This window comes from Dendronephthya gigantea, unplaced genomic scaffold, assembly GCF_004324835.1.
Source record: "Dendronephthya gigantea isolate DGI-Jeju-01 unplaced genomic scaffold, DenGig_1.0 000018F, whole genome shotgun sequence".
NCBI lineage: Eukaryota > Metazoa > Cnidaria > Anthozoa > Malacalcyonacea > Nephtheidae > Dendronephthya > Dendronephthya gigantea.
In genome coordinates, this window is record NW_021163028.1 from 935,765 (window position 1) to 962,819 (window position 27,055).

At 37.3% G+C, this 27,055-nt stretch overlaps 2 protein-coding genes across 3 annotated transcripts in view; one reads left to right on the forward strand and one right to left on the reverse strand.

Annotated features, from left to right (window-relative positions):
- The first annotated feature begins 435 nt into the window (after positions 1-435).
- The window catches only part of LOC114520911 (A disintegrin and metalloproteinase with thrombospondin motifs 3-like), a 39,276-nt gene continuing 12,656 nt past the window's right edge, over positions 436-27,055 (forward strand). The window contains exons 1-9 of one of the 2 annotated variants that reach the window (XM_028541261.1): positions 436-485; positions 2,302-2,549; positions 2,672-2,705; positions 17,515-17,864; positions 25,403-25,574; positions 25,685-25,785; positions 26,011-26,218; positions 26,410-26,561; positions 26,716-26,799. In XM_028541261.1, the coding sequence (XP_028397062.1) occupies positions 2,463-2,549; positions 2,672-2,705; positions 17,515-17,864; positions 25,403-25,574; positions 25,685-25,785; positions 26,011-26,218; positions 26,410-26,561; positions 26,716-26,799 (1,188 nt within the window). In that variant the 5' untranslated portion in view covers positions 436-485; positions 2,302-2,462. The remainder of the gene's footprint in view (positions 486-2,301; positions 2,550-2,671; positions 2,706-17,514; positions 17,865-25,402; positions 25,575-25,684; positions 25,786-26,010; positions 26,219-26,409; positions 26,562-26,715; positions 26,800-27,055) is intronic. The other variant, XM_028541262.1, reaches the window with a different exon arrangement.
- Positions 18,040-21,478, reverse strand: LOC114520915 (allatostatin-A receptor-like). Its single transcript, XM_028541266.1, has 5 exons — positions 21,437-21,478; positions 20,867-21,185; positions 19,682-19,928; positions 19,134-19,314; positions 18,040-19,003 (listed from the first exon to the last, which is right to left on the reverse strand). Exons 2-5 carry the CDS (start codon positions 21,042-21,044, stop codon positions 18,491-18,493), a joined length of 1,119 nt encoding a protein of 372 aa, XP_028397067.1. The 5' UTR covers positions 21,045-21,185; positions 21,437-21,478; the 3' UTR covers positions 18,040-18,490.

Consider the following 27,055-nt stretch of genomic DNA (forward strand, 5'->3'; position numbering starts at 1 on the left):
TTCTATAGTCACTCTTCGGTGATAGGGCTGCCAAAATTTTGTTTTGACAAATGCTAACTTATATTAAAATGCTTTCGTGGAATAGCCGTATATTTCAAACAGGAACTTTCAAAAAACGTACGGTACCCCAATGTACAGTATATGAATATTTTGATAAGACATGCATATACAGTATAGTAATATTTTAATGAGAAGTATTTCGGTGTATCGAGATGAAAATGAAAGCGAAGGTAAACTAGAACCGAGCTAACTATTGTCAAACACGAATCAGAGACAACAAGTCTCAAGTTCAGGCCGAGTTCATCAACTCTATCACTCTCGCGTTCCATGCGCGCAGTGAAACCATTTTCATTACGCACCTATAATTCCGGTAAATTCACATCGATCATCAGGATGCTCTCCCTTTTTTTACGGGAATGAGTTGAAATAAAAACGTGGGAGAATGCGCGGTTATTTCATCTAAAAAATAACCTTATTAATCAAAAGTAAGTGAACCTCAACCTCTACCTATACTTATAATCTTATATATCAACCGCTAATTGAGCCCTAATCGAGCCCTAATTGCGCTTAAAAAATCATCTCGACGTTTCGACTCATACGGTATCGGTGTTCTAGCGTGTGTGTTGAGCGAAACGTCTAGAAATTCTTGCCATACTTTAGTGCATGTAGATACTGTCTTGCTTATAACCTAAGTAGGAGAATAGTTTAAGACCACATGAAATTACAACGCAACGGAGTTAGAAGTTGTTTTCGCCATGTCATGTATGCTTTGAGTTTAAAATGCAGTATCCGAAATATGATGGACATGTCCTCGGCAAGAAAGGCTAATTATCCCCATCGCATCGGCTTTTTTACGCATTCAGGCGACGAAGGCTCAACTCGTCAGAACGCATGCATGTATACAATGTCTGACAAATTTCTCAGTATTTTCTTACTGAACTCAAAGAAATACATACTATCAAATATGTCTCAATATTAATTGCCACTTTAATAAACTAAGTAAACTGCCAGCCTTTTTCTCTGTTCGATATATCTTATCTCTTTAGCCAGTGTTGTATATAATGAACCTGAATCTGTGTTGTTTATTTTCTGAATTTCTGCTTATATCATACCACGTTTTGCGCAAAAAAATTAACTTGCCTTCAACCTTGCCTTCATACTCCTCGTCCTTAATCAAACACTTTTCGGGACATAATATCCACCGGTAATGGGCTTTTACCTATAACGTAGATACGATCATATCTAGAACTATCCCTACATACAGGTAGCAGCTTGTTTATGCGAGTATTCCGGCAAATAATAAATATTACATTATAGTTCATCCGCTAGCAACCATCAACAGGTTTCCTATCGAAAAACAAAGAGAGTTCAAAATGAAAATAATTCATTATATATAAGTGTACATAAATGCACGTTTTATTAGCAATACACCTGAATACGTGTGTATTTTTAGCAGTTGATCAAACCGTTCTACTATTTCGCATTACATATTTTTTTCGAGATTCAAGTAGTTTTGACTGGGCGATTGAGTAGGAATTAAGATCCATCAGGCTAATAGTGATCCATTGAGATGAATTAACATTACCCTCTTTCATCTAACGTGTTGTCTTATGGTACTCAGGATAAAACCTGAACAGGTGGACTGGATCAGCTATACAAAACGTGTAGTTCTCTACGAGATACCCAAAAATCCGATTATTTAACTGTGGGAGTTAAAACTAACTGTTGTTCCCAGCGAGAGGGAATATATATATATATATATATATTTTATCTGAAACACAGGCCTAAATGAGCAATTTGTATACAAATTACTTTGTTATAGTATAATGGGCAATATAATCTACGATGTAATCTTTCATATAAAATACATGAAAATTCAAGTGAATTCAAACTTTACGGCAAATATTGCCCAGTCATATATTATTACGTAAGCTACCACAATTACGTAAGAACAGCTACTATATAGAAATAAAATTTTCTAATTTTAAAGGATCTATATCTCTCGATGATAATTTTAATTTTTTTGGAAACGTAGATTCATTAACAAGGCAACAAAAAATGCTATTCGGAGTTGCTGCCCTTTTATATTTTAATAAAATATATAGCTGTGTCATTTTGTTCCGTCATTATTACCCTACCAAATCCACAAGAATTCTACTCGTGCTGCACTCAAGTCGTGCTCTTTGTGCTTTCACGAGCTGTTTGGCAAGGATATTGCCTATTGAATTATTGTGATTTCGACAACATGTGAATTTACGAACTTATTATGCAAATACTGAGTGATGCTTTCCGGTCATACAGGGTGTTAGGTTTCGCCATCTCCGCTATAAAAACCGTATCCGCTTCGAGGTCGAACAGCACCAACTTAACGTCGCTCGAGGCTCGTCGGGCGAAAGCATCCAAGAGTTAGCCTTGTTCAGACTTTTTACACAAGTGGCAGCGCCACAAACGCAAAGTTGGCAATGCTTGTTTCAAATCTACTTTCGTGTATCGTGTTGGTTATCAATCTATTTACAACGCAGACGGCGATTGGTTTTGGGCAACAAAAGGTGATTGAAAACTTCCACTTAGTTGGATATTTCTTTTGCGTTATAAATCGTACCGTTTTACTGGACAATTAAGATATCGAGAAAAGGTGTTTTTCTAACCGCGTACGATCATTCTATTTTAGACGCCGAGTTATTCAACACCTGAGGAAAAGCAGGGTAAGCATTATGAGTATAATAGAACGCTTTATGCCAGTCTTGCCGATGATAGAGGTGTGTGTGGTAGAAAAAAATCGCAGTGAGTGCCATGCATATTGGAACCTCAGCAAAGTATACTGTAATTGAAATGTTTTGAAAAGAACACTGCTTATCATGACTTGATCTTAGTTTATATTGCATTATATAGTATTACATTCTCATTTGCATCAAATATGATTACACGCATATGTGAAAATCAATCAAATCCCCCTTCCTTCCATTTCGTACAGAACGAAAAATGTCGAGCCCGAAAACGCAGTGCGACCAGTCCAATGTCAGTGTTTACGCCATCGGGCGAAAAGATTCCGAAACAATTATATTGTAATGTTTGTTGAAATCATTGAAATTTGCGTCAAATTCGATTATGTATAACACGCACATGTTAATATCCATCAAGTATATTGGCTTAGCTCGAAGGTTATTCTTAGGGCAAATTCTTAGGATGAGAGTCATTCGTAGCAATTAGCCACTTTATAAATAACTGTACAAAAATATCAGTCGTACTAGAAACGCTCCATACGCGCGTTTGTTTAACGCTCATTTGTTAAGAGACGGCGGAAAAGTGCAGCGATAGCTATGATATGATACAGCTGTGTTTTTACGCGGCTATGTGGTGTAAAATTCAAAGTCTATCGCGCTGGAATACACCTTAAGTGCTTAATTCTGATTTATGGTTTCGTAGTGCAGAGTACATAGAATCCGCGTCGTATTAAAATAATGCTCATGATTAATTAGTACGTGTTTCGCGGCTAAATACTACCGAACATTCAGTAATAACCATTGTGCGACAGTCACTTTATGTTTGTAAATAAGGATGTGCTAATGTGGTTAGCTGTAAACATCCATCCATCAGACTGTCCTCGTATTCATAATGAAGACAGAGCGCGCATTGATTTTGCGTCGCTAGTATCAGCGAATACAGACATTTTTCTCGACGCAAAATTGCACGCAGCGTTTTACGGAAGACGAATCAACAGGCCCATGGAATTTGACTACAGTGACCTGCTAAACGGCGGTTGAATCAAACAAAACATTACCATGATTCAGAATAATTGTGTACGAATTGTGCGCTTTCCTGCCAATCGATTTCAAAAAGTTTGAATCAAAGACAAGTCATCTGCTTGTATTCGGGCCAATCGGAGAGCTCGTTACCGTTTCAGCGGTCCTATACCAACACATCATTTTAAAATCGGGATATTTCGCGCAAGTATGCACAGCTTTGCGCAAGGCCCGCTGCAGACAAATGACGGGGTGCGATACGCCTGTATCTGTCAACGGAGAGTGTTTGTCCAGCGATATCTGTCGTTGAATTATCATTTGAATGCTTGTTGCAGAGCGCTTTCGCTCAAGAATGGGCTCAATTCCCTCCATATGTCAAAGTATGTAATTGCCTGCATGACTGGTCATCATTTCTTGTTGGTCACATGCCAAAAGATTGCCTTGAATTTGACACCAAAGGGTTACGACCAGACCGGTAGCTAACATCGCTGGTTTTTCCCTCTGTTCGTAATCGCGGTTCTCCTTGCAGTATAGCTTCATTGTCGACTAGTACAGTTTTTTAGTAATAAGAAACGCCTGATCGGTTCAGCTTGAGTATACGTAGTAATTATGTGAAAGGAGTGTTCGCAAGCGACATTTCCTTTCATTCAGAGTCATAAAGACGTATATGTTCAATTGTTTTGCGCGGATGGAATTGCTGTGTGTTTTTTTTGACATCATATATAGCTAATTGCCTCCGCTGTCGGAGTTATCCTTTCACAAACACAATTGTCTAAAATGAATGCGGTGAACAACAATAGAGAATGGAAAGGACACTTGAAGGGCAACTCGCGGAACGGGCGAGGCCCAGAAGTGTTTTTGTAACCCGCCTCCCTGTGCGGTTGCCCGGAACGCGTCAGCAAATAGATTTGTCATTCATAGTTTTGCTAATTGGTATATTATTGACCACCGCACTCTGCACTCATCGCATAGGAAATATTACACGAGACTTGCAGTTTGTAAGGGTAGAACGAATCAACAATTTGATCCGATAATTCAGATGCACGTCTTATTTATTTAGGAATTTTATAAGTAAATTAATCCTAACTTTCTATAGATATTTGTGTATATATTTATAGCACGATTCCGACATTGAAAATATATAGAATTAAAATTTCAATGGATTTATAAAAGACTCCGAATAGATAAGGAATTCTAAAATTACTCACTATATACAATGCCTTGACGATAAAGATAGCATGCGGTGTTAAAAAAACGTTTTCAAAATGTTTATAAATACAGACGAAACCATGTTCGAGTTCAAGTTGGATAACATGCTCCTGTTGAGATAAAGGATCATAGATCCCAAAATCTGTTTTGAAAATATTGTTTCCATATGAACCGTGCATGCGTAAATCCGTTGTTGAATTATCACGAGATATCACAAGATTAGAGTATAATCTGATGATACTGCGTCTGCATGGTGCAGTCGAGCCTGCATGACTTAATGCAATAAAAAAATGACTGCAATGCAACAAAAATTCTATCAAGTCACAGTGAACACGCACAATTCAGAAAATGAATAAGCTATAGCTACATACGAATCGATTCTAACTGGTTAACAAATACCAACGTGCCGTGTGTGGGATTCCATGCACTTATTGGTTATTAAAGAAATCAATAAAATCTTCTTACATAAATAAAAATATTACTTAGACAAGAAGCTTTTGCTAAAAATAATTTGGTCAATAAACGAAGCTTTTGTTCGTATGCAAACTAATCCAAAGTAGCTACTCGGTGACGGTGGACCACGCTAGACCAGTAATATAACAAATGGCCTTTCCTTAATTGCAGTGAATACGTGACTTGGGCGAGCATTTATCTATCAGACTATTTACGATGCGTGCAGATGAATAAAACTTACATGCATGCATGCGACACAAGCAAGATCACGGGTCACGCATTCTTTATAATACCTGATTAAGTTTTTTTCGTCCGAAGGAGAAATGATCCAAGTGCATATGCCGCCAAATAGTATAGTCTATAGAAACCTTAGCTTGAATTAATACGCCTTAAAACATTGGAGTTCCCTTGTTTTTTAAATCCCGATGAGACATGTCTAAGAATTGAGGAATCATCTGACAATAACATTTGTCATCAATGTTGTCCAAACGTGGTGGGTCTATGATTGTGATTCCATTGAAGTGATGATTTCATCACAAATAAAATAAGATGATATAATTGCAAATAATGAACTTTATGATGTTGGTCAACATCAACTGTAGATTTGTTTCGAAATTTCAATCAGTCTGGTGTCTTTAGCGGTAAAATCTGTTCACAGCGAACATTATATTATACATGCATTTTCCTTCTAAGTGCATCCTTTATCCTATGTATTTACAACTAGCAGTTCAAAGAAAGGTGGCGTGGGAATTGCGTGACTCGTGGGATTTTTCTTTCGAAGTACAACAGTATATAATGTATAAGTTGTCTTGTTCATATTATAGGTATAGTAAGGTTGCGTCTGAACCCTGCTAATGTCGAATGCTTATAATATTATAAACATAATGCAATTACCTTCACGCAGACAGCGTCAGCATATAGGTACCATTTGCAAGCATTACCTGCAAATCTCCATGGATGTAATTAACATGCACCATCATCATCAGACAAACACAGTGGACAAACACAGTTCATATACCTGCATGTATCGTACTGATTCAATTGTCTCAGCTATGGCGAACGTAGTTTTGAGACTACATCGATAGCTGTATTAATTGAGCGTATAAGAATATAGAAAGATAATTTCTTTACTACACCGGTAGTGCGTCCTACACACTGCACAGCTAGTGAACGACAGGAATCGGAGATTTTCAAAACCATGCCTCTTTGAAGGCCATCATCGTGCGGCAGCGTGCGTCAGCATGCGGTCTTGGTCGAAATACATTGTTTTTTTTGCATGCAAATATAACGCAAAAAACTCGCGTTGCAGGAATCAATTTCTAGTGCTCTATATAACCGCTGTGACACAAACATGAAACACTTGTCAAGGGAGATGAGCCAACAAGTGGCAACCCCCATTGGATTACTCTTAAGCCTATATATGTAGGCTTGCTTTCGCCACTTTGTGGGGTAACAAAAAGATTCTTCAGTTTAAAAGTAAAATCAATGAAATTTCCAAATTTAACTGGTTTTATTAAGAAACATGAACCGGGCCTACTAATGTTTCCACTGTTACTTGCGAATCGAAATAAAATTGAAGAGTCACTAGCAGTACGTCATACCACGGTTAAAATCTAATTATAAGCATCATAGCAGAGCCATTCTAAGCGTCTCTCAGAGCTATAGTAAAAAGGTTCTACAAAAGGAGTCTCATTGCATACAACAGGTCTTATTATGAAATCTTGTTTCAAGAACTGAATTGAAAAACCTCCTTTGAATAATCTCTGTGTGTCAACGACTTATGCATGGCAGCATAGTATGCTTTATAGCTGCGTCTGTTGTCGGATCGCAAGGGAGGAATCCTATATAAAAGAATTATGGATCTCTCTACACCAGTCATGCGTCTGTTGTCGGATCGCAAGAGAACAATCCTATAAAAGAATTATGGATCTCTCTACACCGGTCATCGTGACTTGTATATACTTTACCCTGATCCTCCTTGTGATATATAACACCACGCAGTGATGCCAAGTCTGTGGTTGTAAAACTCATGAAAATTCTAGTTAAATCAGCGTACCCGGAAATATACGCGCGTGTGCATGTGTGTGTGTGGCATTGCGAAATTTGACATTCTCTTAGAAGCACTGATATGAAGTTACTTTACGTATACTACTAGAAGTGTTAACAGCATTGGATCCTATTGACGGCAGTCCATTGGGGAAAGTAATGGGATCGAATAACGGAGCTTATGGTTAAATAGAGAATTTGATCGAGTCGTGTAGTATTTACAATAGAATGCACTTTTCTGAATGTGGGAAGCTTTCTTTCTACTTCACATGCAAATAGTGGATGTGAAGAATGTGACGTCTTTGATTACCAGACAAAAAATGTAGCTACCAGAATATGACGGGCTGTTTTGTGTCGTTAACACTATTCCCCTATATCCTTGCAGAAATTTAAAAAATGAAAGGCACTCCAAATCTGGCACGGCTCGACTGTATATTAGCTAGGTACTTGTATATTTATTAAAAATAATCCGGGAAGAACTCCGTTATCAAGAGATATTTATTGTCTAGGGCATTATAATGCCATTTACATTTTGTCTTAAAAACTTTGACCATATTCAGACTTCAGTATAGGCGCAAGGCATGGAATGAATTTCTAAGAAGGGGTTGTGTCAGAAAATATTTCAGGAGCCATGCAGTTTATATAAACATTTATTACCCTTACTCACTCCGATTGAGACACAATCCTACTGGCGTAGCTAAGGTATAATTGCCTCTGTAAGAGTCATAAATGGCAATTGATTGTCAGCATTTTCGTTAAAAAAAAGAATAGATGTCTGCCTTTCTCTCTTCGTCTTGCAGATATTTTTGACATGATAAATCATTCCTCATACCAGTAGGGGTTTTGAACATTTCGCCAAATTTGGAATCTATACAGATGACCAGAACGACTCAATTCCAAATACATAGTGGATGTAAATATGCTCATGCACTCTAGCTGCATGTTTCATGATATTCACATCTATATGATCCATGTAAAAATATGAGAAGTTACTTCAAGTTAGCATAAGCACCGACTCACGTCCATATTCTTAAGAGCTATATAGTAAGCAGTATTATATGAGGGTCCCTATATAGCTTGCCGTAAAGAAGCATAACTGATAATTATTTTCATCCTGATCAGGACATTTTAATGTGAACAAGCGTTTCCGTCTCATAGCCAAAGGGCATCATTATCAGTTCACTTTTGAGTTTGTAGTCGATCCTGTATATAGTATATCCGCGCGTTAATTGATTTCCAAATTTGCTGTCAAGGCCAATAAAGGCCACACTCCTCAATGGTGGCTCACTATTTATTTAGAGGTGGGACGCTCTTTTTTACACAAACCTGACTCGGCTTGAAACGGTCTCCGCTGAATAGGCAGAAAAGGCGGACGATTTGTATGAAAATAAGAAAGAATAAATATCTGACGTTTGTCAGACGCACGCAGTTAGCTACACCCACGAAAATTCTGATTTCAAGTGTATTTATTAGATGACCAGTGAAGTTAACAGATCTTTGTGTTCGGTGGCATTTAATATGCATACAATAATTCATTTTATGAACTTTAAAAAAGTCACAAGTATTTTAATTGAATTATCGAATTCTTGTCCGTGGTCTCGGAATTTTAATGTAGCTAGATTCGTAGAACCCTTCATATTGTTGCGAATTTGACCATAGGAGCTTTGTGGGTAACATTTCTAGATTATATATAGAGATACAGTGTTTCAGTGTCATAGTGCTCTCTCGTGTATTCCGAAATTCCGCATTTCACAATGCGCTATAAGTATTGACGTATATTGTTAGCATAATGTGTCACGCGCCAGTTTCCACTTGAACTCTTGACCTCGCAAGAAAGCCGAACAATACAAAAAAGCAAAATCGTCATGGACTCGAAGGGATTGATTTTGTTAGTGAAATGTATGAAATTCTACAAACCAAGGGCGCTTATGTTATCTGTCGTTGAATTGTGCCCCCTAAACCGTGGTACCGATTCTGTCTTTCTATATTCGCTTTATTTAAGTCATATATAATCGCGATTTCGCGATGCGAGCATAAACACAAGGTGATAATTAATTGCCTGGATGACAGCAAGGTTTGCGTAAAAACACTTTAACACATTCATATCTCGCTAATATCCCTAGCTTTTTTGAAGCTTTTTTCCAATTCGCTTTGAAAGTTTCTGTAGTGCCGTATTACGTATAATCAGCATTGCCTTATAACGCCGTTGCAATAAAAACAACATAGGAACTCACGCAAACGCGCGTATGCGAAATTTGAGCATACGATACCTGATTCAATTCAAACAATGAATCATTTAGAACTTTCTACTCAATTTCTGGCGAATTTATACGGTTCTCGTGTATGATGTGTGAGCTAAATATAGTATTTAATTTAGCTAAGCTGTGTTTTAGGGGGAAAACCTTTACCAGAAAACAAATTGAATAAATAAAGAAAAAACATGCTCCGAAAAACAACATTTTGTTAACTCAAGTCAAGATATGAGTCATTAAAAAAACAAGAGAACAAATTTGCCATGCATGATGACATTTTCGATTTTACTTCACGTTAAAAAATTCTACTTTTAATTCTCAAACCAAGGTGAGAATGATTTTAAAAAAGACGAAATGTCACTTGTGTATCATATCTTCACTTTGTAACATGATGTTTTCAGAGCGTGCCTTTTTACACTCGATACAAATAGCTAGAGGCATTTCGAACAGATAGGACTCGCGAAATTTCAAAATCGGTGCACCAACTCTTCAATATTAGCCTTCAGGCAGTTGTGAGGTACTTCTAAGTGGTGAGGAACGATACTTGTGAGATTAATTGATAATAACTGTTGCTCATGGCTAAGATGTAATTTTAACACCATTATACAAGGGCTATATAGATTACCGTTCAACCGAGCGTATTGTATACCCCTTTAAAAATCGGATGTATACCATTACCTTACATGGTGATGGTGCCAGCTTGTAGTTTTGAGTAAAGTAAGGGGGTTTGGTAAACGGTAAAGAAAGGCTTGTTATCAGGGCAATGAGGACCCTACAACGGCTGAAATTCGACCTAAGCTTATATACCGAGCCACAAATTGAAGGGAACAATTTGAAAACGGTGATTCTGTAAATAAGCGAATGGAGCTGCAGTTTTGAATACAAAAAGTCCGAGAACAACCAGGATCTCGACATTTTTGCCCAACAACATATTATACCTATATGTATATACCATTATGTGAATATCGATAATGCATATAAACCACTATTTTTCATGTTTAACATTCGTTTTCAAAACAGGACAAATCTTTGCATGCAATCGCCGAATTTGAAAATATTTCCCTGCTGCAAATCGTGGACCGAAACTAGATGCGTTTAAACCATGTATAAGTTCGTTGGAATTTAGGCTCCCAAAAGGTATGAATTTAAAGGCGATTAGAATCAAACTCGTGTAAAAAAATATTATTGTTAGCGAAGGATGCTCCTTTTTTAAAAATGAAACGTTATGAAGACTTCTCACAAACCACTACGCGGTGCGGGAATCGAACTCATGCGGTGTTGACATGATCTTTTATGGCATTCTCATTCCGTGAGCCACCGCTTGAACTGTTGACCTGCACTACCTTTCAGTAGCTACTAGGTTTACCAATTTTGCATATTAGGGCGCACATGACCACTGTTGAAATATCAGAAAGCACGTCACACGTGACATGCAAGATATAAGTGGGGCTACATGTATGCATGTGTGCATGAAAAGAATTGGCAATATCTTTGATATGAGACTGACATCCGATTTTTTATTACCCGAATGTCATTTTGGAGCACAGGAATTTAGATCAATAACCCCCTTACGAATTTGGGGAATTTTCCAGGCATGTTTCTTTCCGCATGGGCAAAAATAAGCTTTATTCACCATATTTGCTTATTGAATACATGTGTGTAATTTGCCAATAAGTTGCCTCTTGCATTTTCTATATGCATTTGTTGAATTGAACTGCGTTTACAGTTCTATATAATGCTCTCTCGTAACGAAACTTTGTTTGCCGTTGAGGAAAAAGTTGAAAACATTTGGTTGCAGCGCAATGGTTATTTCGCAAGATTTAGTTGGAGGTATATCTTTGGTCTCAATTTTGACCTGCCCTATAGCAATCCGGTATAGTGACATGCAGAAGCTATACCAATTCACTGATTTATACAATAATATAAACTCTTGCTGCATATATATGCAATTAAAAATTAGCCGATCTATATTTTCCAGCATTATTTCAAATCATTTTGTGCCGCATGACCTCTATTGTCACCTCTAAATCATACTTCTCCGCACAACAAAATTCTTTCATATATCCCAATCCTAATACAGATTGTCAACAAGCTCCTGGCTGCACGTCAATGCTGATAACAAATTGTTGAGGCAGCATTTCTGCACCAGCTAAGTCGCAACCTTTGTGTCTGCCGAGGACAGTGCTGAAAGTTGCGAGCGCTAATCACCGTGCCACCACTTTCCATGCACGCGCGCGGTTGGTCGCCTACATTACGTCTCCATATCTATATCAGTATTATTTTTGTTGAACGTAAGAATATATTCGATATTTCCAACCATTCATGCATATATAGAACTAGCCCACGGACATATCTTACGCAGAATGGCGTAGAGAGCCTGACAATTTTGTCCCGCTATGTGAATTTCGAGTTATTATAATCATTCATGTCTTAGAAATCTATTGTTTTCAGAGTCAGTGAACACTAAAATATTAGCATAGCGGGACAAATCGACCGGCTGGCTACGCTACTGATCTTACCCACACGCGGCTATAATGCTTTAACACGAGTCAAAAACTTCACTATGTGTGTCCAATTGAAACTGAAATGGTATAACATGAGTCTGAGGATAATTAGATTTCTCAATTAGATTTTTCGTTTTAACTGACTAATAACCAATATAGCAATCAATTGCAATTAAGATGGGACAATGTCCGCCGGCGACGATGAATTAGACAAACAGCATGATATCGTGTCGTTATTAAGAGATACCAACTATATAACGGGTGGCGATGAAACATGCCTGAATCATTCAGTCCGCGGGTATAATCCCTTGCTAAAATTTCAGAACTTCCCTCTCAATGAAATCGACCCAGTAATGTATACGGTGGTCGCGTGGTTTTTCAAGTGTTTTAATGTTTTGGGAGAAAGGGATTAGAGGTACTGAATTGAAAAAATGAATAAATTGAAATGATTTTTTCATTTGAAAATGAAAAAATGTTTATTAAATTTATATTTATGCAAAAGCTGACACTATGGGTACAGCTGGAATGATAGAATTTTCCTCTATCATTGTTCTAGTTCGCTAGTCAATTAAACATGCATGATGTTGTATTAAGTTGCCAGTTTCTTTCGGATTAAACTCGCACGTGCGCATCTGGTTACCTCTACTCCGACCTGAAAGTAATTGCTTTTCAGTCTTGCATTTTTGAATTCACTAAGTTTGTTTTCCCATTTTTTCTGAAGTTTTTGAACCTTGCAAGGTTGCTTGTTGCATTTTTCTGACGTTTTTGAACCTTGCAAGGTTGCTTGTTGCATTTTTCTGAAGTTTTTAAACCTTGCAAGGTTGCTTGTTGCATTTTTCTGAAGTTTTAATCCGGTTTAAAAAACTGTTTCACTTTGGCTCTTAGATGCATGTCTATCACCTTTTCTATAAGCTGTCTGGTATGGTAAATGAAAGCATGTGATGTGACAGAAGAATATTGAGGCTCGAGGGCTGCAGTTTGATCGCTTAACTGCATATGGCGAGTGTATATTCAAGTATTCATGTTTATATACCACAGGAATGGGTACATTTAGGTATATAGACTCCTCCAAATTGACTCTAGCTATTGCCTAACACCTAACAGTTGGTAATATAGTTGGGACTAGTGTATGTTAGTATGTGTTTTTTACGTAGCTATTGTAACTGTACAATAAAGTGAAATCTAAAGTTTATCCACGTTTACCACATTTCATTAACTTGATGGAACTATCACAAAAATTTACCCCTAAAGGATACCATTGCCGTAAGGTTTTAAGATTTAAACCCATAGTTTATCTCAACATAGCGTACATATTGAACCCTGCATGTACTATATACTCAATTCAATTTTATTAATAATTTTTGATGGCAAAAAATGGAAATGGTGATGATTTTTTAAATATAGACACTATTTACACTGTGAAAAATTTAGCACTTTCTTCGGTTAGAAGAAGTCAGTTACCAAATAGTTCTTTCACCCAAAGAAACATTTGGGAGAGCCGAGAGGCGAAATTTTCAAGTAGACAGCTTATTGTATAGAATTCTACTTACACACTTCAGCCTCCACGTTTGAAATATTTTTAAATCATCCGGCCAGGCACAGAAAGATCCAGATTAGTGAGGGATATACTGTTATCACTATATAATAGTAATAGGGACCTTAAGCATGTAAGACGGCAACACGACGACGACGTGGTTGAAATACTCCTTTAAATAAATGTTATGGTAAAACGTTGTTGTATATTATCAACTGTACCAAGTTAATGAGATACAAGACGTTGAAAACATTGTGTTTACGTTTAGGGACAATTCTACTGAGCCTAATTCGAGGTAGCGCTCACTGGGTCCTGAAATTACATAGGACGTAATAAACGACGTTTTACATAGGACGTAATAAACGACGTTTCGCCGTTGTAAACAGAACGTAGATCACGTCTAAAACTCCCATAGGTATTTAATAATTCATTCCTTTTCAATGAGCCATTGTATTGATAGCTGCCGTCGTCGTGTTCCCGTTAAGCTCCATAATTATGACAGCTAGTTGCAGTATTGGTATATATTTTTGATTCAAATCATGACAGGTTTAATTGGTCTTTAGTTAACTAGCATGGCGTGGAAAACAAGTTCTTACGGATTTCGCACGAATTTAAGAAGATTATACATCAATGACCTATTTTCCATGTTATATGGCTACACTTTGTGTTGTTTGTACTCCACTAATGTATAAACATTTCAACGCATTAAGTAGCTCTTTTTAAACTTTACGTCAGTCGAAGAAAATTGTCATGTCGCATGATCGCGATGAGTTTGATAATGAGAAAGAGACACGAGAAAATGCTTCAGAAATGAGTTGAGCGCAGAACTCAGTACCAAAGTGTGGGGAAAATTTCGAATAAGCAGTTTAACTGCAAGTATTTTATGGAAATATTAAATTGCAATGATGCATGTCATGATTGGTGATGACAAATGCATGAATTTGTTAAATTCATGGATAAATTGATGTTTAAAATGAACCTTAATATGGCCATTTCGTGGTGTGTACAAAGGAGGCGAATATCTTAATTTCCTGCACCTTCAATGCAACCAAAGTGCATATTAAGCACCTTCAAAAATGCACGCATGCATGGCCTTTAATTATTTGATGGGATTACGAATTAAACGAGCTGACAGCATGTATACTCCTTAGAATGATCAGATATCATCATTTTTGAGCTTTTAAGGAAAACAACGAAATGACACTCACGGATGTCCGAGAAGAACCCCACGTTTCTTCATTAAATTTAATTTACCACCTCTTATAATTTAGACAAGGTCATTATCAGATTAAAACGACTTCATTTTGGTGTAATTTGTGAAGAAAAAATTAATAAAATTTTCAAATAATAGCACGTCAAATATCAAATATCCGAGCGAAGTAGTATCGATTCCCGAAGAGTAGTAATGCAGACGAACAACGAACTGGAAACAAAAAGAAAGATAGTAGTAAAATAAAAATCTACATGGCCATGGTTTCTCGACTCGCACTTTTGTATAAACTGTTAAAGTGTTAAAAAATGCTGAATAAAACTAAAAAATCCTTTTCCAATGCTAAATTTTAACTTTAATCCTTTTAACAAGCCGAGTTTTCCGAAAAGAAGGTATTCGATGAGATTGATTTTCGTTATATAGGCCTACAACTAAATCATCTCGTGCTTATGCTTGTCATATTACTGCGAGGGAATCGCCACATGGGCCATGTGTGCGTAGCCGCACGGTTGTTGGTATAATTGTCTTTAATAACCTCTGCGACCATTACTCATTTCCTGCCACGTCGTCAGTATTATAGTAACAATAATAAAACCTTCTCGGGCGTGTGTGAGATAAGAATGTGTTTTCTAGCGAGGATTATTACAATGTAGTTATAGACCCACAAGACGGAAATCTTATGTTGAAGAATGAATCACTTTGAATCCTTTTGTTCAAGAAATTCATCGGCTAAATTTGCCGGCTTATGGCCATATTGGATCTTCTGGAACATGAGTTAGAACTGCCCCACATTTTTCACCTGTTAGACAGTTCACAACTTGGACGGCTGTGTCACGTTTATACGATTCACAATCAAATGTTTTATACAAAAATACAAGTCGTGTGCGCCACTTGGACCCGAATGTAGTTTTAGAAGCATTGAAAGTAATTTTAAAAATAAACATTATTTAGGACGGAAAGCTCAACCATAGCTCATCAAAGATAATGAATTTGTATGCGATTTTCAAATCATTGATTAATCATGCTGCCAGCTTCGATCATGAATTTTTCACAGTTTTTTCACGGATCAATTCGAGGCTTTGCTCGTTCAGACCAGCATTTCTAGCGGCTTCTGCATGGTTGTTCTATTTTTGGTGGGTGCCGTTTTTCTGCAAGTATCGTGCTGTTAAATGCAGTCGTTAATCGTTTGCCTAAATGCTTGCTATCTTACGAGGCGCCAAGGTGCTGTTTTTATGCTCTCTGAGATAATGTCCTCGACGATGGATGCGCACCGTAAGAATGATATGATTCTGTAATCCGACCACTATATATACAATCAATCTATTCCATCCCTCCAGATGACGTCACAACCCGTAATACGTACATGTTCTCAGCCTCGTCAATTTGGTTGGCAATTCACTCCATGCATGAATGCTAAATTTAAAATTCAACAAAATTTAATTCCGAAATGGTTCATGCTTACATGGATTTCACATGGTCGTCTTCGTAAATTGCGAAAGAATTAACATAGTTAAATGCTTGATACAAAAAATTTGATTACAAAAACTCACTGGCGAACAGATGCCTTTGGGCAGTTTAATTTTAGCGATGAGAGTTTCCCTCTGTTGCTAAGCACAAGTTAAATATCATTCTTCAGGAAAAACAGTTAAAAATAGGTATGCAATGCATACATGTGGGTAGCCTCCAAAGCATTGGCAAAGATTTTCAAGTTTTGTTCGATGTCAAATGACAAGCTGCAATAATGGCGGGGAAATCAACTGCATGATGCTTAGTTTTACGTTCTAATGATATAAGCAAAAGCAAAAATGGGCTAGTTTGCTAGTTGGATACAGTTAACAAAGTAGACATAAGAATAAGCAATGAAATACCAATGAAATACCAATGAAATACCATTTTTGCGATTAATTTATCTGAAAGTTGAAGCCAGTTTACACCGATCAGGCTGACAAAATTTCGGCTTTGCCCAGTCTCTTTCGTAGATAAACAAACTCGGCGGACAGACATGCATCATCGCACATCGTTTTTTGCGTGTAGCATAGTGGTTAGCCCGCGAACGGGCTACCCACAAAAACGGGCTAAACTTCAACGTATTTGTAACTCTTTGCATAGTTTTATAACATACACGAAATTCACTATTGAATATTGTAATTTTTTGTTATTCACGAGCAGGGCCGTAGCTAGAAGCTTAATTGGGGGGGTGCATATTCATATATTCGTCATATGCCCGAATGATTTCTTTTGTATGCTATTGTTCCTATGGTATATAAACATGAATATATGAATATACACCCCCCCAATTAAGCGGTCTAGCTACGGCCCTGTTCACGAGTGCTTGCGAAAATTTATTACGTTGATTTCTAGCTTAGTCAGAGCTTCAACTTTCATTCCTAGAAAAAAAATAAATCGTGCATGCATCATTAACGGGGGAAGGGAATGATTTAGTTTTTTTTGGTACGAATAATAAATTCATCCTTTCTTAGTTACCTGACCTTATAGCTTATATATGTTTCCCATCTCCTTTGCCACTCATTGAAATTAAATTCCATTTATTATTTAATTTCAGGTGTTTTGATAAGGAGCTTACGAAGCTATGAAATCGATTTTCCTACAATAACTGATGGCGAAAAAGCTCACTTAGGTTACCTTACTGACGGCTCTAGCAGACGTAGACGGAGAAGGGCGATAAACGTAGCAGACGACAACGATCGTTTCCACTATAAATTCAGGGCAAATGGTCAGGATTACCACTTGAAGTTACGCATAAACAAACATCTAGTTGGTCCGGATTTCAAAGTTGAACATTACTATGGCAATGGTACATTGGAAAGCTCTGAGATGGAGGAACACTGCTATTTGATAGGCAAAACAATTCCTCATAAATTCGAAGCTGCTGTCAGCGATTGCGATGGATTGGTAAGTGCTTAATGTATGCAAGGTTGTTTCCAGATAATACTATACAACGAAATTTAGAATTTGGCTACAATACAATACAATACAATTTAAGTGAACAAGTCAACGAGGCTCGGAATAATTGCGGTCTTAGATTACGCGGATGAATTTCGAATATATCATTCGAAAATATTGGATTATATTGACAATCAATATTTCGTATCTCGTTCCTAGAAATGTACACTATAATTAACAGAGTAGTAGCTATATAAACGTCTATAATCTCACAAGTCATGCAAGCATACGTACCGAAAAAGTATACATCCTAATTCGTTCTTCCTAAAGTTTGCTTAGTTCCGCAAAAAATTCAGAGCAGTTCATTTTTAAAAATCCTTTGCGTACTAATATTTGTCTTGCTGTCGTAAATTTTTCCGGGAATCAATGTGAAGCATTTATTTATACGAAACCGCTCGTAGCGTGCGAGTAAACCATGCAAACAGGAATTGATGGGACTTAAATAATTATCTACATTTTTCATTCTCTTGGAATACCTCAAATCCTCAAGTACTTTGCACTTTCATTCACCCTCTTCCTATTTCCTTCCCCACCTAAATACCCACCCACCTAGGTGCTTCCTCTGACAGGCTTGCTTACGTCAAAACAGTCTCGGTTACCCCAGAAGGAGAGACACGACGTAGTGCATGCCAACGACATGTGAAGATGCTTCGAAATCCTTTACGAAATTTCTCGCTAAGGAAGTTGTAGATTATAGGATTGGAGGCGCTGTTGACGAGGAGGAAAACGCGAGTAACGGAATTCACATGCCTCAGGATGTCGAAATTGAAGTCTCTTGAGTCCCCATACGCTAGCAACATACCGAGTATGTTGAACGGGAAAAAGCAGGTGAAAAACACCAGCACAACTGCCAGTAACATTATGGTAGTTTTTCGACGCGTCTTTTCCACAAAATGCTTAGGTTTCTGGTGTTTGGAAGGGGTTGCGATTTCTTGTGTTAGACGTTGATCCGGGTTCCAAAGTTTCCACACGATGCGCGCATACAGGAAGCCCAAGAGCATTATCGGGATGACGTTGATGGATATAAATGTAATCGTGACATATGCTTTATTTTGATCCTTGGTAAAAGTCGTGCTTAAAAGAACAATCTAGAGAAAAGTGTATGGATAGTGAGTGACTAAGACCTTCATCATTCCATAAAGAGATGGTAAAAAACCTTATCGTAACCCCCCTTGACAATCCTGTACAGTGCTAATAGAAATTTCGAGTTACAAATACCTCTTCGCTAACGATTTTGCCGTCGCGTTCCACAGGAACTACGAGGGAAATGTTTTCTGTGTAGATTGCGAAAGGGATCGACAGCGCGATGGCACATATCCAAATGATAACCACAGTCACAACAATTGTTGTCTTCTTTTTCCGTGCCATCTGCTTTAGCGGGTAAACAACCGCCAGAAATCTAGAGGCAAGAATGCAGAAAATGAAATTTTAGTGCTAATTTTCTTTGTCTCCGCAACGTGGAAGATAATTGTCAATGTGGAAATTCAAAAATAGTTTCGTCGTTTGCGGACGTGCCTCCGGAACTAATGCAATTGGTTGTATTAAATACGACACATTGAAATGTGTCAGCACCAACTTCATGTGATCATAATATGCAAACAGCTAAGATATTTTGCCAAGAATATCATTTATGAAATACCGATATTTCCTAAATACTGATATATTATTTATGAAATAGTGATATTTGCTTATGTATGGTGATCTAATCAAATCGAGTCTTGCCATAGCCGGTCAAGTGCTAGTGACATAATTCCAAGCGTGCCCACCTCTCGAAGGCAATCGCCACCATGGTAAAAACGGATGACGCAGCAACGAGGATCGTGGTTTGTTGCGTCATTTTCCCCATCGGTTCACTAAACGGCCAGCGATCATTGCAAATTTCAATGGCAAGTAGGCCGGGCACCGAGAACAGAACGAAGAGGATGTCAGATAAGGACAGGTTGAGGAGAAGGACGTTGGTAGCCGTGTGCATCGAACGGTTCGCGATAATCACAATAAATACCATTATATTTCCTAAAATGAAGTGTATAGCAACTATCATGGATGAGTTGGGTGCTGAGCATACAGGGTTCAAACGCTATAGATGTTTCAGTTGCACGGAAAAATTAAAGAATTTGAATTTTGTTCAAATTACGAGGAATATACAGTATACCAAGCTTTATAAAGACAGAAAAACATATTCCAAACTTCTGTTCTGAAATTTTTGGCTATATAATCAATGCATCCCTATTATTGATTGCCAAAAGTGGTCACAAGGTGCATCGCGTCTTTTGTTACAAAAACCAGCTTAGAAAACTCGCTTCAAGGCTAAGGTTCTGGGGCCGGTTGTATAAAAGCTGGATGGCGCTATCCACCGGATAGTGATTTTTTCAACCATTCTATTAACGCTCGAAAAGCAAAAAAAATTCAACTTTGGAACCAATAATTATTGAAGAGGATCCTGAATTTAGGAATGCTAAGATTTAATAAAAATTATATACAACAACGTGCGATTTTAAAGCGATTAAAAAAAAACACTATCCGATGGATAGCGCTATCCAGCCTTCATACAACAAGCCCCTATATAGCTGTTGTTCAATCTTGCATGATCGGTGAGACTACCCTCAGCTTGATTTAAAGACTTCCGTTGGCATAGGATTAACGAGGATCTGAGCTGGATGTTCCGTAAACCTTTAAGGAGGCATTCATAGGTGACTGTCATGAAAATGACTTGTGTTGGGAAATGATACAGCTTCGCAAGCGATTCGTTTCTTCCTAACATCTACTTTTCATTCTTCAGATAAAATTGTGTCAAGTAGCCGATGTTCAACACGCATGCATTCAGTTGTATACTGTTGCAGCTAAGTTGCAGTCGAACATGACTCAATTTTTGTTATATTTACCGACATTTTGGCTTGGTTATCTTTGTCATGGTTACTGTATAAAGTGCAGTAAAGAATGAGCATTCGTACCTGCTAACGCAATGATCGACACAACACCATACACTATCGAGTATGCGATTATATTTGCAAGACTTGCATATAGTTCAAGAGGTTCTTTACTTCTTGTTGAATTCATCGCTGCCGTACCATTAGTCGGGAAAACACTTTGAAAGACGGTGTTGAGGTGTTCGGAGGTGGTGTTGTTCATTGCGAGTAAGATGCCTTTCGACTTTGCAGATGTCGTCCAGTCAGAAGAGCGTCTGTAGCGGCTTTTTAACCTTATCTTTCGGTGTGATTCTATCAAAAACAGCACCTCTGAGAAACAATACTTTCCTTTAATTCCGTGTTCCTGAAACCAGAGAAAAATTATTGAAAGGTTGCTGTCCGAAACGAAACTTTTCCTTTCCGATGGTGCTTTCGTCAGGTTTTTACGATAAGAACTTTGATTACGTGAAAAGCGATCGAGCTAGATAACAATCTATTGCCTTAGCAAATGTATCAAAACTGGAATATATATAGTTCATGCGGTAATAGCTATGCGGTTCGAGCTTGAGTGAGAAATTTGGTTATTGATAAACGTTCGTATTCTGAGCATCTTACCTTGTACGCCGTGTGGAAATTTGTTGACGAAATGAAACAAACTTCACTGCGAAACACACTCCCCGACGTCCCCGTGAATGTTTAATGCCTTTAATAGCTGCTTTGAATCTTCGAAATGAGAACTTGCAATCAAACCAAAGCGCTGTAATTGTAATAAGTAAAAACTCAAACATTATTCATTCAAATGGCTCTCGTCAAATGAATAATAAAACGAAGGGAGTTAAAAATAGTAAATCTTAATTATCCTATCTTTTGTCGGTCATTTCGTAATCTTGGCGCCTTGATGCAAAATTAACGGGCCTTTGTAGTCGCTAAAGGATTTCAGTTGACATTAATAAAGAGCTCATTCGACCAATGTTTGCCCATTGTCTGCGTATTGCAAAATTGTGTTGTCACCTTGACGTCAGAAAGCATATATTTTAGTTACACTAGCGATTTATTTCTATTCTTTGTCGTTCGTTATTTGCCAGGGGCCAGTTGTATCAAAGCCGGATAGCGCTATCCACCGGATAGTGATTTTTTTCAACCGTTCTAAAAATGCTCGAAAAGCAATAAAATTTCAGCTTGGAAGCAACAATTATTAAAGAGGATCTTTGATTTAGGAATACTAAGATTTAATCGAAGTTGTAGCAAATAACCGGCTATTTTGAAGCGATTGTAAAAACCACTATATCCGGTGGATAGCGCTATCCGGCTTTCATACAACCGGCCCTAGCTGGTTAAACTGTCTCTATCGCCCAGCCAGGTCTGTGGGCACCATGCAAGCAATTTTACAATGATAAATATAGGTGTATATATATATATTAATATATATATATTATAATATATATATATATATATATATCCATCCTTGACCTATCTTTCTTAAATTGTGTTTTTGAAGACTGAACCATACCTGAGCAAAATGCTTTTATCTTTGGCAATAATTAAGAGAGTTAAAACCTGATTTCTTTCTGACTTACAACTTTTAATGAATAAATCAGAATTGGGTTTCTGAATCTGCCAGAACAAAATGTTTTCATCTTTCCAACAAGAGATTTAAAACCCTATTTAAACTACAACTTCTGAAGTGACTTACAACCTGCATTGTGCAATCAGATTTGTAATTTCACAGGATATTGTGTAATATACAGTCCAGAACTGTCAGTGGGGTCACTTAGATAACTCGATGAAACACAAATCACGGTACGGGAGACGATAATTGGGGGGTGCACATACTCATATATTTATGTTAACAGACCTGTAAAGACAATGGATTTGAAAAGAAATTAATCTTGCACAAAAGGAATATATGAATATGTGCCCCCCTCCCCAATTATCGTCTCCGTACGCCACTGAATCACAGCGATTCGTTACACTTTTCATTTTCATTGACAAGATCTGACTTTTTAAAATTGGCCTCGTCAAATTAAAACGTCGCGTGAGACCAAGGAAATCATTTCTGTCAAGTTAGACTATTGCATTAGAGAATAATTTGTAAACGTTCAAGCAGCTTCGCCTCAACCTCAGTACTTTCTTTGTTCAGCTGTACAATGGGCTTTTTAAGGTGGCTCCTTCAAGTTTTTTATACGGTCCATAATGCACAATTTAGCAGGTAAATTAAATACCCGAACTGATGTTTGACCAGAAGTGCAAAACTAAATATATTTTTGGGAAAACAGAAAGCAAAAAGCTATCGAATAATTAGTTTAGCAACCGTTGCTATAGCTACAATGACGTTTTACAAAATGGCCGCCAAATTCACTTTAATCGCATTTGTATCGCAAACGAGGTCGGTGACTTGCAATGTTTTCTTGATTAGATAGTTTAGTCGAGATGACATCATGATCTAACAAGCGTGTGAAGTAGAATTGGTATCTTCGCTACAATCCAAATAGATACGCGTTATGGACAAACAGTTTAACCATGTTACAGTTTAGAGTGACGTGTCATCCATACAATTATGGAAGGATTGTAAGATAAGCTTGACCAAAGCATTTCTTGAATCCAAAACTATTCGACGACACAGAAATTTCGATTTATCGTACAACGATGTTAAGGATAATAATTATATTCGAGTAATAACGAACCTTTTAAATGTGTTGATAAATCCAGTTAAGCCGGTGTTTCTACTGTACTTTGCTGCATGTATATAACTAGGAAAAATGCATCATGTTTGTGTCCAAACCATACTGACAAGCTGTCTTTTGTCGTCAATTCATCTCAACTTGTTCGATTTTACACTTGTGAAGTTTTCATTTCTGGCCAATTATTCTCCACTTTGTTTATAAGATTCATGAATCGCACAAATTTAATATCTCGTGTAAACGACTTGCCAAAACGCATTAATTTTGAGATGAGCGGCTCCGTTTCATGGGTTATCATGTATAAATATTTTGAGTGGACAATTCATGCTTAGCAGATAGATTTGCCTCGCTGGTAGCAAATAGAAACGGCTGCAATGTTTGTCCATGCATTTTACATGGTAGTTTTGGAGTGATAAAGTGGTTGGCGGTGATTGAACGATTTCTATTTTTCTTTTATAACAGTGACACATTACGAAACCTGATTGGAATAAGAGCAAAATGAAGCACTTGTTCGAGATTGTTTTAATCTGGACAACATTGAAAAAATTCTGGCTGTCAAATTATATATTCTTGAAGGCTTGAAGCATACTTAAATTTACCACTCTCTATGCAATTCAGAGCTAACTAACTGCTATACTATGCGATCGTTCATTCGTGAAATATTACTGCAGTTTATGTTCGCTGCGAAATGGTTTCTCGTTCTAACACAATATTGCGTGAGAATTCGGCAACAATAATGCTTTCGGGAACAAGCGATCAGCAGGTTTCATTAGTGCCTTATAGTATTATGATATAATCGCATGAGATGTGATGCAGCGGCACTTTGTAATTTAAAAGTAATATTTTAATTTCGCCAACATATTACATATAATTTTGAAATGAACACTAATAAATTTGACACGCAAAACGGACGGATGCAAACACGAGCATAAGCATCCCATCTCTAAAAAAAATATTCACAAACATGAGAAAACGTGACCAGTATGCAGCCAGTAATGCAATCAATTCCTGTTATCCCTGCATGTTGGCTAAAATCTGAATCCTGAATTCGCCTAAGCGCAAAAGTGTGGGCTAACTTTCACTGAAAGACGCGTTTTTAATACAATTCTCGATAATTGCAATCAATCGACAAATGAAGAGAAACTGAATACTGCAATAGATGCTTTTCATGAAGACAGTGCACGGACAGAAACTAGTTTTTATACTGAAAGGAAACGAGCGTTAAAGCTTTTCGTTTGAGCTATGACTATATATGTGAAATAAAGTACAAAATACGTCCATAAGATTATTTAAGCATGAAAACGCAGCTTCACCCTCGAGCTTCACTTTCCTAGCAATACTCAGACCACTTTGACAACCATTTATAGATACTGTTTAAATCTTTTGTTTTGAGATGTAGCCGGCACAATCGCTTATATCCAATATCGTAGGTACAGTAAGCGGAGAAGATCTCATTAGTCGGGCTTGACTGAATACATTTCAAGTGAAAGTGATCGGAAAAAATCTTTGAATGAAAAATGCTCCATTATTTTATGTTAGTATTCTTCATAGGCGTACATTTGAATAAAAAAAGTCGCCTGTTGACAAAATTCGGACAAAATTTGCTTCAATCAACAATTGGATTTATGGAGGTCGATCAGACTCTTATAATGCAATCAAATTCCCCAGTGGCAGTTTGATCAAGTTTTCTATATGAATTGATACAAACAGATCATTTTAATGGGGTGACAACCCTCTCCCCCAATGGTCAGTGGTCCTATAGCCTTGATTGATTGGTTGAACACGTTTTTCAGACATTCACTATGCTTTTTTATTAGCTATTTTATTTTGTTCTTTAAACTTTTTACTAAATCGTTTGTGTTTTGCTAACAGATGTTTTTTTTGAATCTTTGAATTCCAGTCTGGTGTGGTGAATACTGAGGAGGATATGTTATATATTGAACCATTGCTCAATATCTCGTACGTCGATGAAGCTCTGCTGAATGGAACTGGTAGACCACATCTAGTCTACAGGCATAGTCAGTTGCCAAATTATGCTATGGGATTTGATGGACTGGGTATTACTCGCATAGGTGAGTTGAATTAAACGAACAAAAACTTTGCATTACATTGATATAGGGAATATCGAACCATGTTGTCACTCTCCGTGTCTTTAATGATCGTCTCTCCCTGTTCATTTTAGAGCCAGCAAATTCGAGAGCCTCCAGAAGGCGAGCTCCGAGGCGTAGAAATATTCAATTTAGCTTCCTCAAGTTTATCAATAGAAGCAAAAGGATCGTTAAGGTAGGAAGAAGAAAGGTTAAATTTCATATAGAATTGTTTATAAGTAATAATATGGCTAAAAACGGCACAATTTTTGTCGTGCAAAAATCTAGTTTTTTATCACGTTTATCCCTAACTCCATTCACAAAGCATACACGTTTCAAACCAACCTGAGTTAGGGGGGTTCGGATTTTTAGGGTATAGGATTTTGATTGCAAGTTTTCCATCTTACTTCTTACTTTATAGTTAATGTGGGTGGACAGACGAAGAAAACCTACATTCTTTGCCACCTTGATGCCAGGCACTTCGAGACTTGTGAACACTTTTACATCACACAAATGGATGGCCTTGGATGAAGACACGAATAAACAATTTTTGGTGGGAAACAAACGAGAGTACACACCAAGAAAGAATAAAGAATCACGGAGGACAAACGTTCTAATCACTTTACCACGTAAGTTGCAGTATGTTCGGTATTGTCGGTGTTAGTTCGTTTTTTGCCCGCTTGAAAGGGCAATAATAACACTTACATTAACCGTATAGTAAACATATGGTTGTCTGAAAGGAATATTGTATTTTTTTAGTTTTTTCTGAAACTGAATGGAACATGTGTATGTTTTAAATTTCGTTTTCTTGTGTGTCTAGGTGGAATAAGACTTAAGCCTACGAGTGAGAAAGAAATACGCGCCAAGGTTGGAAAGAAATACGTCGAATCCATGGCTGTTGCAGATAAATCTGTTGTCGAGTTTCATGGCAAGCAAAGAGTATCACGTTATGTCCTGGCTTTAATGAACGTGGTATGTGTTTATTGTGTATTCTATTTTCATTATATTCTATGAAGAACCGAAAATAATTCACCCCTGTTGATATTAGTTGCCAGACAAGAGTGGACAACACTAGTTGTAATGTTATTACGAAGTTCTCATGTATGCTCCACCATTTTCATTCAAGGTTTCATTCATCTTCAAGCATAAAAGCCTTGGATTTAGCATTGACTACGTTGTTGTTAGAATTGTATTGTTACATAAAGATCCTGTAAGTAGTTTACTTTTATCTTCACGATATTGCCTTGTTAGAAAAAATAATTGTTTCTAAATGGACAAAAGTATATTCTTGTATACTCTTGTAAATTTTCGTTTGTTTGTGTTTAAACTATTATGAGAATGACTTCATCAAATGTGGTATAACAACTGCCTAAAATAGACAAAACACTTCTCGACGTTTCGACCTGAGGGCCTTCGTCAGGAGAGTTAGTATGATTAGGACTAACTCTCCTGACGAAGTCCATCAG

What these genes read in the sequence shown, in the direction of transcription:
- LOC114520915 (XM_028541266.1), bottom strand. Translation starts at nt 21,044, where the DNA reads ATGAACAACACCACCTCCGAACACCTCAACACCGTCTTTCAAAGTGTT. An exon ending in GTCGATCATTGCGTTAGCAG is followed by an intron (nt 19,929 to 20,866) that starts GTACGAATGCTC and finishes ACTTCATTTTAG; the next exon opens with GAAATATAATGGTATTTATT. An exon ending in GTGGCGATTGCCTTCGAGAG is followed by an intron (nt 19,315 to 19,681) that starts GTGGGCACGCTT and finishes TCTTGCCTCTAG; the next exon opens with ATTTCTGGCGGTTGTTTACC.